The sequence below is a fragment of the Theobroma cacao genome, chromosome 6 (assembly GCF_000208745.1).
Source record: "Theobroma cacao cultivar B97-61/B2 chromosome 6, Criollo_cocoa_genome_V2, whole genome shotgun sequence".
NCBI lineage: Eukaryota > Viridiplantae > Streptophyta > Magnoliopsida > Malvales > Malvaceae > Theobroma > Theobroma cacao.
In genome coordinates, this window is record NC_030855.1 from 26,277,753 (window position 1) to 26,293,578 (window position 15,826).

At 35.0% G+C, this 15,826-nt stretch overlaps 1 protein-coding gene across 1 annotated transcript; it reads left to right on the plus strand.

Annotated features, from left to right (window-relative positions):
* LOC18597381 (sodium/hydrogen exchanger 6) lies at positions 359 to 15,391 on the plus strand. The gene is made up of 22 exons (XM_007026389.2): positions 359 to 755; positions 833 to 884; positions 996 to 1,055; positions 1,215 to 1,239; positions 1,346 to 1,431; positions 1,527 to 1,638; positions 2,584 to 2,646; positions 2,748 to 2,767; positions 2,850 to 2,947; positions 10,232 to 10,260; positions 10,358 to 10,389; positions 10,493 to 10,540; positions 10,641 to 10,701; positions 10,787 to 10,884; positions 10,977 to 11,052; positions 11,171 to 11,190; positions 11,322 to 11,419; positions 11,496 to 11,605; positions 12,531 to 12,614; positions 13,888 to 13,985; positions 14,093 to 14,175; positions 15,006 to 15,391. The coding sequence occupies exons 1-22, from the start codon at positions 587 to 589 to the stop codon at positions 15,053 to 15,055; spliced, it is 1,572 nt and encodes a 523-aa protein (XP_007026451.1). The 5' UTR covers positions 359 to 586; the 3' UTR covers positions 15,056 to 15,391.

Below are 15,826 nucleotides of genomic sequence, written 5' to 3' on the forward strand. Positions count from 1 at the left end.
ATTAGAAAGTAAGTGTGGAGAGTTAAAATTGGGTGCAACTAGTAAAAAAAGATTAAAAATTGTGATATTATCCTTGCAATTAAGCGTGGATGAAAATTCATTGATGGTTGGTATTTAAATTCAACTTGTGTCACTCATGTATGCTTCCAAAATTTTTTTTGTAATTTACAAATTTAATTTTGTACTCTCTTTCAGGTGGTATGATCAATATCCAAAGATACCTTAGAATCTAAAATCATAGCGTATTAGACTTAAAATGATATGAATTTTCTACCAACTTGAAGTGATAAAATTCGCACAAGGTGGCATGGTCCTCAATCTATTCCCCGCGCTCCATAAAGTCGTTGAATTGGGTTGAAAAAAAAAAAAAAATCTTTGAATTGGTGGAACCTGGAATAAAGATAGTAGAAAATAAACTTTAGGAAAGTCCGACCTCCTAACTAGGGAAAAGACTAAAAGGCTAGAAGAAGAGGACAGAGGTTAATCTGAAAATTACCGTCGCCGAAACCGTTGTTGGACGCGGAGGAGGTGGTCCTTGATTGTTGATCCCGTGACCGCGAGGCTCTTCATTGCTTCAACGGAAAGGATGGGGATTTCAACGGTGGAGGAAGGGAGCCCCGGAAAGGAGCAGCAGGCCGCTGGATTGGGGATTCTCCTTCAGATTATGATGCTCGTCCTCTCTTTCGTCCTCGGCCATGTTCTTCGCCGTCACAGATTCTATTATCTTCCTGAGGCCAGCGCTTCTTTGCTTATCGGTTAGTCAATTCCTTCCTGATTATATTTCTATCTTATATTTCCACTTCCTCGGTCACGAAAATAATCTTTCTACCAGGTTTGATTGTTGGGGGACTTGCTAACATCTCCGACACTGAAACAAGCATAAGGTCCTCCATTGCTTCCTATTATTATATATTCTTTTCTTTCTTCGCAGTTTTCCATTTCAATCTTCTGTGACTAAATTGGAAACCCTGATTTCATTTCCTATTCCTCGGCAGGGCGTGGTTCAATTTCCATGAGGAGTTCTTTTTCCTCTTTCTCCTACCTCCAATCATCTTATATCCTTTCTTTTTTTTATAAGTAAAGATTTGATTCCTACTTTTTCTTTTTCAATGTATTTGCCTCCCATATATTAACATGTCTACACATTTCTCTTATTTCTTAATCTCAGTTGCCTTCTATAGCTAATTGTTTTTCTTAACTCCCTCTTCCGGCACTCAATCAGGGTTCAGCCTATCACCTGTAAGTAGTATTTCTGTCTCTATATCACATATAACTACATACTTGCATTGTGTTGTGCATGTTGGTCCTTCCTTTAGTTCTCACCTTGTTTTCCCCCTTTTGGCAGAAACCCTTTTTCTCCAACTTTGGGGCCATTGTCACATTTGCTATCCTAGGGACTCTTATAGCTTCAGTTGTTACAGGCGTTTTAGTGTGAGTATTTCTTCATTATAAAGATATCAGTCTTTTGCATGATGAAAGAGTCTTACCTTGTTCTCACTACCCTTTAACCCCCTCATATTTTACAGCTACCTCGGTGGTCTCATGTACCTCATGTACAGACTTCCTTTTGTTGAATGCCTAATGTTTGGTGCTCTTATATCAGCAACCGATCCTGTTACTGTTCTTTCCATATTTCAGGTTTTTATTTTCTGCCTTGCTGGCTATCTGTTGTGTCAGGGTTAAGGTTAAACAAAAACATAAGTATACTATTCTAATACATGGCATACACCTCCTACAAGACCAAAGAGTGCAAATCAATAAAGATTGTTTAACAATCAATTTCAATTATCTGAAATAGTAGTAGCTTTCACTCATTTAATCGTGCTGCAGTCAAAATGAGTGTTTTCTGCTTTGAAGTATCAATATATGGCTTATTTCTTTATTGGGAAAAATGATGTTATTGAGATTAACTTAGGGTCCATCTGATTGCCACTTTTGCTATTTGCTTTTGTTTCCAAAATAATTGCTAAAAAGCAAAATAAATTATGACCAAGGATGAACGAATAACTTAAATGCAACACCAAATCTAACAAAATTGTTTTATTAAAGTATAATCATGCTTTTCATTCTCCAAAAAGAATTGCAATTTTAGTTCTTAGTATTACTTTTGGATTGGAATATGCTGTTTTACTTTTTTCTTCAAAAAGCATAAGGCAAGTACCAAAAGAAAAAACCTAATGGGACCTTTAAGATAACATAATAGTGAAGCAACTGTGCTAAACAAAAAAAAGAAGAAGACAAGCTTAGATATACTCTTATTCCCTTGATCTCTAGCTCTGTCTTTGCTTAGCTGCTTTAACTTTTGCAAATACTTTTGGTAATTTTAACCTTCTACTGGTAATGGTTCTTTGAAGGATTTATGGTTTTTCTTTTTCCTAGTCCACCACTTAACAAGACTTTCTTTATCTTAGACAAAATTTCAAGTCCTAGCTTTTATGTTAGGAGAAATATCAAAGTAGTTTTTCTTTTTCCTTTCATCTCCTGAGAAGTTATAACGCTAGTCTCTAAGTAGTAAATGTATTGGTAAATTATCCCATTTCAACTTTTAGATCACGTCTCCATTCGTAATGATCTTAATTGCAGGAACTTGGCACTGATATGAACCTTTATGCTTTGGTGTTTGGTGAATCTGTCTTGAATGACGCTGTAAGTTGTAGTAGCATGCTATTGATCCCCTTGTTTCCTGTTTTTAACATCTTGTGCTGCGCATGCACAATATTTACTGGGTGAATTGGTTCTTTTTGTAGATGGCAATATCTTTGTACAGGTACGTGAAGTACTTGCATTTGTCCTTTGTTATTGGAATGGGTAGTTATTAGTTTTAAATCGAGTGTTGCTTCTTTATGCAGGACAATGTCCCTTGTAAGAAGTCATGTCTCATCTGGACAAAACTTCTTTATGGTGATTGTCAGGTTTCTTGAGACCTTTGTTGGCTCAATGTCTGCAGGTCTGTCTTAACTTTTGGATTTGTTGAAACTTATCATTTCTCTCTTAAATCTATATACTAGTTAATTGTTTTTAATTGGAAATGAAAAGCAAAAATTGTTTTGCTAAGCTTCATCTTGCAAGTGAATACATGGTAAATGTTTATTTTTTTCATCTTGCAATCTAGCTGTAATTATGGTTTATCTTTCTTTAAGTTATCATTCATATCATTGATTGTTTCACAAGATTTAAAGTGCATATATTGTTTTTTACAAAGAGTGAGAGAATGTTTTACTATCTTTTTCTTTTATGTTTTAACTTCTCTAATGGCCTGGCTAAACATTTTTTTAGTCTACCTTAAATAATAATACAAGGTTTCTACTTTGGGTGCAATAGATGCAAGATCCTTCCCCCACTCACCCACCTGAACATCCCAAGAAGAAAAAAAACCAAGCTGGAACTTAAAAACAATAATCAGCTAAATCCTGTACAGATCTTAGCATCTTTATCTTTTGATATAATCTTTGAGAATGAAGAAAATTATGGTATCATTAATACTACAGAATCTTACACAAAAAATTTATTACTGTTTTGTACCCATTGCAAGTGTCAAAACATTTATGCAGCTCTATAACCTTTAAAGACATGTTTCAAACACAAAGGAACTTCCTCTTTATACTGGCATGCAAGAAGCTTTCAAAGAATCTGTTGCAACAACTAGAATTTTAATTCCTTTATCTCTAGCTGTAGTCATCCTCATATTATGCCAAGCTCATGGAAATGAATACTAGCAGGTTAACAGACATAAGTAAAAGCCAATAACCTCTCCGCTAAGTTCATCACAGTTCAGGATATTAGAAGCTGTTATTAGGTTTCTCCCATTCACAAGCTTTCTAAGTTCATGCTGATAATTGACTGCCATACCTATTCTCTATTCCTATACTATGAGTTTCCACTTGAATTTGAAATGCACATGGTAAGAGAAATTTAATGAGCTACAGCATGATATTCCTACTTTTTCACCAACCAAGTGTCCGATCTAAATGAGATAGGCAATATATGGTTGCTACCCAAGTTTTCCTTACTCTAAAATCTTATCTATGATTGTATAGCACCCAAGTTTTCTGTACGTCTAAAATCTTATCTATGATTGTATAGTTTTTATGGATCCAGATGGCTTTAGCAAGACCAGAAATAACATTTAACAATCAACAATCATCCTTTTCTAGTATAGTAAATCTTTACTCTTTCATCTGCTCTTTAGAGTTGGGCTTGAGATAACCCTTGTTGGTGAATAATGCAACTTCCTAACCAAATTTGCCCAAGGAAGATAGACAAATTGATCTATTATAGCCAATCAATTACTTAAATACTTCCAATTCTATTTTTATAAGAAACAAATTCCTCGTGGCTGGTTTGAAGCTGCTGGTGGTAGAATCAACCTTCAACTTCTCCAGACAAACATCTTAAACTTTTTCCAGAAGTATTTTCTCCCAAACAATTTATTATTGGATCTTTGAGGAACCAACAATCCCAATAAAAGATAGAGAGAGAATTATTACTATTTCTTAACGAACTTCTACTTTTATTCTGGTCTTCAAAAGCTTGTTCCAAGTTTTTGGAAAAGCCTTGCATTCATAATACAAACGTAGTGGAAAATTTAAACCTTTCTCTTCGACACGAATGTAGTTTGGTTGTTTAATATAGATAATCCTAACCAATAGCTAGAAGATTATTATACTTTTAAGTCTTTGATGTCAAAATGAAGAGGCTACCACAACAAAGATATTGAGATCATCTACCCACCAAGCTCGGGATTCTGCAAACCTCAAGCTGAATAAGTGTCTAGCTTCCAATGGTGATCCACACATATGGAAGTTGAACACCGAAGGTGAATGGGTTCTGCCTATGTATTTGAGCCTAGTGCTCGCTAGGGAGTTTCTCACTTCTTTAAGGAGTAGCCAAAAACCAGCAAGAACAAAAAAGGAAGACGAATGCTGATACCGATGGTTTTAACCTAGGGCTGTTGATATCCATGGTCTAGAGGAGGTTAGTGGCTATCAATTTCTCTCCTCTCTTTTCTTGCTTGCCAATTAAGTTTTTGGGATGTCTTTAGAGTGCAACATAAGCATATATTTATAAGCGATTCAAACCCTAATAGGTTTATCATAACGTTTATGCTAATTATGGAAATGTCTCAATTTAATTGAACTCTTTCAATTAAATCTAATGAAGTTCAAAACTTTTTTGCAATCAAGTCCAACTTAATTCCCCATTTTACATTCGTACTTTGACATCCTTTGTATGTGAACTTTGTGATAAATATGAACTATTTTGCATTCATCATCAATTTCGAAATTGATTAGGTCATAATATAAGTCAAGATTGGCATATAACAATATGTCATCATTACCCAAATGTTAAGAAGAGTCAAAGATGTTTGACTTAACTCTTTAGTGCTCAATCTTCGAATGTATTTCAATACTTCATCATCCAATATTCTGATAAATCAAAGAGCATGGTACAATATAAGTCTATATCATATCTAGTTCTTAAAAGTTGTTCTTAATTCCTTAATGAAATTCAAAAAACTCATTTTTGGAATCTTTGTTCAACCTTGGCTAAGAATTTCCTTGACTTAAGACATTTCAAGACGTAATAGGATATCTCCCTTAAGATCACTTAGGGTAATGTATCCTTTATTAATCATTCATTTATTTTCATGTGTTTCCCAATATATCTACCTCATTGTACATCTTGGTTAGAACTACCTAAGATTGTGTCAGATTTAAGCAATCCTCCCATAAGATAACTTGATGATCTTAAGTCTAAGGATCACAAACACAATTGACACATGAGAATGTTTCTCATAAATACTTGGGTGAACTACTAAATGGAGTTCTTATGGTGGGTCATGTTCAATGAACTTGTTTTTTTAACAAGCATTCACATATTAGTTTCAAGTATGTCCATACTTCAATCTATGAAACCGATTGCTTACTTTATAAGCGAAGGACATAACATGTGCTAGTCTCTCGACTTTTATCAATAACTTGTCTGGATAAAATATTGAGTAGGAACTATTTAGGAATGATGCGGTGATGCAATAAGGATTTCATAAGTATAACTCTTTATAATTCCTTTTGCAAGGCATATTCATTGAATGGACTTTTTATACGGTCCCTTGAAACGGATCGAATTATGGGATGGTGTGTGGAAGGGTTTGGCTAAGTTTGAGGTACGCTAGGTACTTGGGTGGAAGGCTTCTTTTTTCGACCTATGTTTGTAGTGCTGGCTTGTTAGAGAGAACCTGTAGATCTCTTGAGTTTTAAGTACTCAAAAACTTGAATAGATTCTGAACAACCTTTTTTATTAACTTCACTCCTTTTTAACTAGAACTTGGTGGAATAACCACCCTTAAAGCAAGAAAGTGGAAAGATGGAGACACAACCTCCAATAACACGAAATAGAAAACTACCACTAACAATAAAATATGGTGGAGGCACAACCTCCAATAGCATGAAATGGAAAACTACCACTAACACTAAAATAGGAACCACAATGAAACTGTTAACAATAAAATGGCAGCAACCAACAGCGACCAACCAGTTATGTTGATTTAGTTTATACTTCCCATGTGAATCGCTCGTAAACTAAGGGATTATCTGATGTGCTAACATTACTCCCTTCCTTCAAATCGCGCTTGTTCTCAAGCGTGAAGTGTGGAAAGCACTCCATGGATGAAACAGTATCCCAAGATGCCTCTGCTGGAGAAGTGTCTTGCTAGTGAATCAAGACCTGGAGGGAACTCCAACTTATAAGCCATAGGTCCAAGACGTTACAAAATTGTGAAAGGACCATAGAACCTTGGCAGCAGTTTGTGGTGACGACGATTAGCCAAGGAGAGCTATCGATATGGCTGTAATCGTAAAAGGACCCTGTCCCTTACTTGAAATTCAATATTACGGTGCTTGGAATCATAAATAGTTTTCATCTTATGTTGGGCATACGACAAGTTTTGCCTTAATGATTTAAGGATCATATCTGGAGATTGTAAGGCCTGATCCACAACATCCAATTTGGAAATTCCAGGACAATAGGATAGTAGGCACGGCGGTGGTTGCCCATACACAGCTTCAAAAGGTGTGGTTTGTAGTGAAGAATGAAAACTAGTATTATATGAATACTCTGCCCAAGACAACGAATCCATCCATTTGGTAGGATGAGCACTGGTGAAACATCTTAAGTACATCTCCACAGTTCGGTTGACAACTGCAGTCTGGCCGTCTGATTGGGGGTGGTAAGCGGAGCTGAAACATAGCTTGGTGCTGCTAAGACGAAAAAGTTCCTTCCAAAATGCACTTGTAAAGGTGACATCTTTGTCACTCACCATTCTTTCAGGTAACCCATGTAATTTGAAAATATTGTAAAGGCCTGTGGGTTCTTGGAATAAGGAAACAAAATCTCGCAGGAGTCGCTGTAAATCAGCATGGTAATCTTCTACCGTAACAACTTGAATCTCAGCGCTTTGGTCTGGTTTGGAAGTTTTAATTCCATATAATTCTATCTGTTTCTCAAGTTTAGTAAAAGACATCCACATATTTGTAAAGTCCCACTAGATGGGTCCCAAAGTCTTTAACCAATTGACACCTAATACGACATCAAAACCGCTTAAAGTGAGAACATATAAATCAATAAAGAAAGTGTGATTGCCTAACAGGGAGTGACATTCCCTCGCATTGACCTGAACTTCTAATTCTCTCTCCGTTTGCAACTACAACTCGCAATCCATCTCGTCTTTTCACCTGGAGATTAAATTGCGATACAAAATTGGAGTCTACAAAACTGAGTACTACCAGAGTCTACTAAGGTCAGAGCTGGGTTACCATTCAATTTGCCTTGCAGACGCATGTTCTGAGGAGTACTAATACTGATGATGGCATTCAATGAGATCTTCGGTTGATCAGTATTAGTAGGTGGCTCATATTCAGTTTGCTGTTCATCTCCTTCTTCAACTGAGTCAATCCTGAACAATTTCTTACGTTGATGGCCTTTGACAAATGGCTCATCACAATTGAAGCAAAGACCTTTAAGTCGCGTCTCCTCCATTTCATCCTTGGTCAATTTTTTTGCAAATCTTGTATGATGTTGAAGTGGTGTATCAGGGGGTTTTGATCGTCGAACCTCTGATATTGGTGTCCGAGTGGGTTGCCCCTTGCGTTCATAGAGCCGGGATATACTCATTGCAATTGCTAAATCTGACAGATTGTGGAGCTCTACTTCGACTGCAATATATTCCGCAAGGTTGCTGATGTACAGTTCAATTTTTTGTGCTTGAATGAGAGTGCCTGCCCGTGAAGCCAATTGCTCAAAATTTTCTTGGTAATCTGGCACAGTGCCACTTTGTCGCAATTTCGCCAATTCTCCCAACTTATGACTCCTTATAGGTGGGCCAAATCGCAGGTGACGTTGTCGTTTGAATTCATCCCAAGAAGGTTGTGGCGAGTCAACTTCCATTTGAAGGAACCATAGCTGCGCATTTCCCTCCAAGTGGAAAGAGGTAAGGCTAACCTTTTCTTCTTTGGGTGTTAATTGGTGGCGAAAGAAATGCTCGCATCTGCTCAACAACCCTAAGGGATCTTCTTGGCCATTGAATCGTGGAAAATCCAACTTTGTGAACTTAGGGATGATGGCGCCTCCCCTGTGGTTTCGAATCCTGTACCTCTTGCTACGCTTTTGCCCTTATGGCTTCGATTGTTACTGCCCTCCTCTGTAGATATGAGATTAACTTTGGAAGCTGCTAAATCCCTGGTGAGTTCATCCAGTCAAGCATTTATGGCTTCTTGTCGGGCCAAATTGGCTGCACGTTCATCTTGGAACAATTGTAAAAGTTACTGCAATTGCTGCTGAATAGGGTCCCCATAACATTAGGCTCTGATACCAAATTGATACGGTTCCTTGAAACGGATCGAGTTATGGAACGGTGTGTGGAAGGGTTTGGCTTAGTTTGAGGTACGCTAGGTACTTGGGTGGAAGGTTTCTTTTTTCGACCTATGTTTGTAGTGCTGGCTCGTTAGAGAAAACCTGCTGATCTCTTGAGTTTTAAGTACTCAAAAACTTGAATAGATTCTGAACAACCTCTTTTATTAACTTCACTCCTTTTTAACTACAACTTGGTGGAATAACCACTCTTAAAGCAAGAAAGTGGAAAGGTGGAGGCACAACCTCCAATAACATGAAATAGAAAACTACCACTAACAATAAAATAGGGTGGAGACACAACCTTCAACAACATGAAATGGAAAATTACCACTAACACTAAAATAGGAACCACAATGAAATTGTTAACAATAAACTGCCAGCAACCAACAGCAACCAATCAGATATGTTGATTTAGTTTATACTTCCTATGTGTGAATCACTTTTAAACTAAGGGATTATCTGATGTGCTAACAACTTTATTTTTATAAGTAAAAAACATAGAAATGTATAGATTCATAGATAAAGAAAACTTTTTATTAGTGCAATGCATAAAATTGATATCAATGTTTTTACCAGAACATGTCAATTGGCTTGCATGGCACACATAGTCCCCATCACCAAGTCCCACTACATAAATTAGGAGATTTTCTACTCCTGCTTTTATTTATTTATTTACATAATACATTCACCTTACCCTCCTAGATTGTTTTTTTTTTTAATTTTTAATATGGAGTCAAATGCTTATATAAATTAGGTTTAAGTGCAAGAAACACGAAAGGCTTTCTGCATTCATCCTCAACCTTCTTGTAGCCTGCTTAATCAGAAGAAAGACTCCATTCCAGTAAACTTGTAGGCTGGGCAGAAAACAGTTGACAATTTGCTATTTCACCGCATAGGACAAGAAGTGGCCCTGTCCAAGAAGCATTTAGATCATCTATGCAAATTGGCTGAGTTGGAAATTAATTAAAGCTGACATGCCATTTGAACAACATGGCGCAGCTCTAGATTTTAAGAACCTCTTAAAAATTAACTCAATCTAGTAACATGCAGTGGCTTACTATAAATTCGCAGTTCGGCACAGATGCCAACTACCATGGTGAATGGTAGCATTTTTTTAATGATAAAATAGAAACCCAAATGGAGAGAATGAATACAAAATTTTGTTGAAAGAAAGAAAAATATATAGTGATAAAAAAAATCAATTTCTAATTTCTCTGCGTAGTTTTTTTTTTTTGTTAACTTATTGATTGATCATCTACCTATCCCATACTTTTATGTCCTTTTGATCACAATAACTAAGAATTCTTTCCATGTTGCTCTGCAGGTGTCGGAGTTGGATTTACTTCTGCTCTAATATCCTTTCTGATCAATCTTTTGTATTCATATGCCATGTTTTATACCATAAACTAGAAGCTGTTATTGTTTACTTTTAAACCTTAACTCCAAGAACCTCTTTAAGTATGCAGGATTGGATATTGACAAGTGAGCACTGCATTTGAATCTTTCGGTTCCTTTAGCGACTTCTTTTGATTCAAATACTTATGAAAATTGCTGATTTCAATATCATTCATTGTACTCTTGTCAGTCTTCAAAACTTGGAGTGCTGTCTTTTTGTTCTTTTTCCTTATTTCTCGTAAGCAATTTTCTGGACCATTTATGTTCTCTTCTTTCCCACCTTTTATACTGAATGGATTCATGGGGCAGTTAGTTATAAAATTATCTCATATTTCTAGGTACATGCTTGCAGAAGGTCTCAGCCTCTCTGGTATTGTATCAATATTGTTTACAGGAATTGTAAGTGAACATGTAATATTGATTGAGTAATAGTATATTGCATGCTTATGCAGCATAATGAACTTTTTATTTGTTTCTGTTTTAGGTTATGAAGCACTACACATACTCAAATTTGTCAGAAAATTCTCAGCGCTTTGTATCTGCTTTTTTTCACTTAATATCATCACTGGCTGAGACATTTACGTGAGTTATCTTTATGTGATATGAACTGATTTAATTTGTCCAATATGATAACTTTCCATGTTGAAGCTTGATTCTTTTGTTCAATTTTGCAGATTTATATACATGGGTTTTGATATTGCCATGGAAAAGCACAGCTGGTCACATGTTGGATTTATCTTTTTCTCAATTGTATCCTTAAATTATTATTATTATTATTATTATTTTTTTGTGTGAAACTAGGTCTCTGATAGCTGCATTAAATTACAGTCTTATCGTTATCCCTTGACTTGCTTCACAATTATCTTAGTTATTTATTGGAGTTGCCAGGTAAATGAGCTCTATATTATGATTTATGGACCTTGGAATCTAAATATTGTTGATCTTTCAATTTTCATATTAGGCATCATTGATGGATCTTTCGTAAAATAATTAATCAGGTTGTGTAATTAAATCTTTAGGGCAGCCAATGTCTTTTCTTGTGCATATCTGGTCAATTCGGTTCGTCCTGTACATCGGCAAATACCTTTAAATCATCAAAAAGCACTTTGGTATAGTGGTAAGAAAAATCCAAGTTTCATCCTAATTGGTTTTATACTATTTTCATATTATTAAATTATTATTGACTTGATTAGGACTTCGAGGGGCTATGGCTTTTGCCCTTGCTCTGCAATCTGTTCATGATCTTCCAGAAGGACATGGCCAGACTATATTCACTGCAACAACTGCCATTGTTGTTTTGACGGTATGTTAGACGAAGCTTATCTTTAAATTAAGAAAACTTTTGTTAGACATATGCTGAAAAATAATTTACAAAACTGAAAATTTTGCTTATCCATTCAGTGCTCATTGCTTAGATCTTAAGGCAATATTTATTTACAAATTACTGCAATACCATTTCATTTGAAATATCCAGCTACCTGGGAGAGAAAATGTGAAGCATAAATTCTTTATTTCTCTGTTCCTTTCCCTTCCCATAGTTTAGCGAAAAGAAAATTGACATATGGTTTAGTCTTGGCACTAATTATGCTTCCTTCAGCATGCATCTAACAGTAAAGTGCCAGTCAAGTCATAATTGGTTTATACTAGTGTGAGCTGTGAAGACCAATTGATGTAATTGGTTTATAATTGGTTTTTATACTAGTAAAGTTGGTCATCAAATTCATGCTACCTTTAGCATGCATTATTGGTTCACTAAAAAATTCAGTAACTTTTTCCTTTGAATTATAATCTGTTGAAAATCACATCAACTTCTTCCAGCTTTGCATTATATTTAGAGTCTCTACTAGGGTAGCTTATTCATTCTCTCAACTGCATAACCCAAAAAATATAGTTGGAATTAGAATTATAAATTTTGTTTATATTGTCATCCTCTTGTAGTATTTATGGAGACAGTTCAACTTTGATATGCTGTTTGAGTGTTTTGACTGGCTCATTAGCTTGTTTTGGTGATATGCAATGGTTCATGAGCATGTTTTTAGGCACTTTCCAATCACGAGTTTTGATACTAGTCTAAAATTGAATTGAAATCTTTCATGTCCAATGTTATGTGAATAACTGCATCTTCTGCATTGCATTATCCTTTCAAGAGTTATAAATAAATCGCAGTCTGCATGTGATAATTGATACTTATCCTTTGAGTAACTGATAATTTTTTCTAAATGTTACAGGTGTTGTTAATTGGAGGTTCAACAGGTACGATGCTAGGAGCTCTGCAAGTTGTAGGAGATGGCCATGATGGCCACTTAGGTGAAGTAAGTTTCACTAAAAATCTAGTATCTAGGTTTTAAATTAAAGGTTCAATAAAAACACACACTTATGATAATTTGTGGACAGCTAATTCCTCATTGGTTTCCCTTTGTTCTGTGTGTCTGAATGTGGTATGCATGTTATTTTTATTTTTGGGGATTGACTGTGGGTATGTATTTAAAAATATATGTTTCATAGTAATTTAGTTGCATTAGTATAATAATTTGAGTTTAGTGATTTCCCTTCATAATCTTTCCTATGATGGAAGTGTTATATACTGTGTTACTTGAATTTGGGATTGAGTGTTGTTATATGGGTATGTGTGCAGCACAGGTACATTCAATTTTTTCTATGTTTTAACTGATATTTGGAGGGCCAGACTTCCATATCATGTCTGCCTAATATGTGTTGGATATGAGTAGTTCAAGAAAAATAAAGAGTCTGAGCAACATAGGTTATAATAATCCTAAAATGTCTTTCATCATTTTTTTACAGTTAGAATTTTTGCAATGTACTATTATAGCTTTCTTGACTTAAGCACATTGTTCTATTTTTAGTTTTATACCTTATCTGTATTTTGTTGCTTTCTTATTTCACAATTTCCAGTTTTTTTGGCAATATATTAGAAGCTTTTCTATTTGCTTACTTGCCATTGCTTATGTTTCAACACAAAACCTGAGATGCTCAGAAAGAATTTAGATCCTTTAATTGAAGTCCTATTATCAAAGGTTCAAAAAAAATGAAGGGCCAAATGACATGAGGGTGGTACCTAAGACTTACATCAACAGGAAGAGCTTACAAAATTTCTATGCCGGACTTTCTGTCAAGCAACATATGTATGTGAACTCGAGACAGTGACTTCTTTTTTGTCATTACTGTCTGGTGGACGCATGGTGGTGGGTACAAGGAAATATTTGTGAAAGCAAATGTAGCCTCATATGGAACACTTATCACGAAGTTCTTTGTCCACTTTAGTTTCTGGATTGATTTGTAGTATTTTTTGGCAAATGAGTTCATTTTATTGAAACAACAAAGTCATCTGGTTAAAATAACAAGTAAGAAGTGGAGTTCAATATTTTTTCAGATCACATGGCGACTTTCCTGCATCTGTCTTAGCCTGACCTGTATTGGTGAATTTTTTATGAATGGTTCAAATCGATGAGAATCAAGTATAAAACTTGAAGTAGAAACTGCTGCTGCCATCATGATGGTTGTTTTGATTTTTTCTGTTGTGAGTGATTTTATTGTCACTAGTATTTATTTATAATTTCATTGCAGATCTTTGACGGTAATAATGGATATGTTGCTCCAACTTATAATGAAGATGGAACAACAGGGAACAGGTTTAAGATGAAACTGAAAGAGTTCCATAAAAGGTAATATCTAGAATTTCACCTTCAATCAAGATCAGGGATCTATGGATTAATCATCTAATTTATTTCCCTTTTTTTGTTTAAATTTAAAACCGTTTCCCACCCTGCAGCACAGCATCATTCTCTGCATTAGATAGGAATTACCTCACCCCATTCTTCACAAGCCAGAATGGAGATGATGAAGAAGAGCATGGTAAGATGACTTTTTATTTTTTATTGGATATATGCATTTTTGTTATCTCCTTTCTTTTCGGATGGCTTACCTCTGTTGAGTATCATTGTCCTGATTTGTAACTTATGCTTGGTTCTATCAATCTGGGTGGTCAAATTACTTTGTGTTAAGCTCAGGATGGTGGTTTATACAATATTGGAAGACTGGTTTGAAATTATGTATTGTTGCTTTGTTCTCTTATGGTTTTCTTTCCTTTTGTTTTTCACTTTTTAAGCATTCTTTCCCAAACTATTTTATCGTGTTGTTGAGGTAATGTGGTTTTTAGTTTGAAGAATTGTTTCTTGATAGGTACGTATGTTTCTCTGCTTTGCTTGATATTTGGGTGTGAGCTTTATTAGCATCTACAGAGTGCCACTGACTGAGTTTGGTACCAAAAAAAGCAATTAAGTTTGTCAAAATATATGAGTAATAAGTTATTCATCCTTATTACTTTTCTCACAAATGAGAGTTTGGCTCCCATTCTTTCTAGGTTTTCTTGCACTTAAGTAAAACTACTCATGTATTCTTAATGACCCGCGTAGTGGTTATCAGAAATCTAGTTGTGTGATTTTGGGTTCAAAGAATGGTTTTTTGGCTGGAATTCATATGCTGTGTCGCAAATCTTTGCACTGGTATTTATTAGCAAATGCCTATGGTTGATCCTCTTATCTTCATTTGTCTGACTATATTATCTTCAGATGAATTATATCTTCTATATCACGCCTTTGCATCAGATGACTGCCTTAAGTTGACTGCTTCAGTTTTTCATGGCAGTGTATTTATGTAAATCTCACTTTTTGGATACTTATCAGATGACCCAATGCCCAGTTCTAGAAACGGAGGGTTTCATGACCATAGCTAATCTCAGTGACAATCAAACGAGGACACGTATGCCACTTGATGGAATTAACTTCGTAGATATTTTTACATATGATCAAGCACATTGCATGTCTGGTTGGAGGAACTGGAACTGTGCATACATTCTACCTTTTTACAATAAAAAATTTCATATCAAGAGATCTATCTATGACATGACATCGTCTGTATAGTTAGCATTCTTTTCACGATTTCTTTTAGGGATTGATTACATGCTTATTAATCTGCCAAGGATTTTTAAATGCTGGAGTTGTGTAGGAGATAATGCATATTAAATGTTTATAGAGGTTGTTTTCACAATTTACCATTGATTCTTGTTTTATGGAGAGGAAATTATGTAATGTAGTTCACAGAGGGAAATCTTTTTAAAATAAAAAATTATGGTGCTCTGCCCTTTTTAATTTATTATATGTGACGTTTCTATCATGTGTGTTTATATATATATATATATTGATCATTTCACGGTGAAGAGGGTGTTTTTGTAAGTTCAATGGTATCTCTCTCAACATATTGTTTTCATTGCTAAGTACCAATGAGTTTGATTATTATGTTCTAGCTTTAGTGTTTAGTGTGAAAGAGTGTGAATGAATTACATTCAAGTGAAAGCGGGAGATTCATACATTAATTTTTACTTTTTAATGTTAAAATTTTTTGTTTAGATTTTTTATTTGTGTTTTTTAATTATTTTTTAAAATAAAATATAAATAAATAATAAATAATAAAAATTAATACACAATAGACCATGAGTTATAAAATT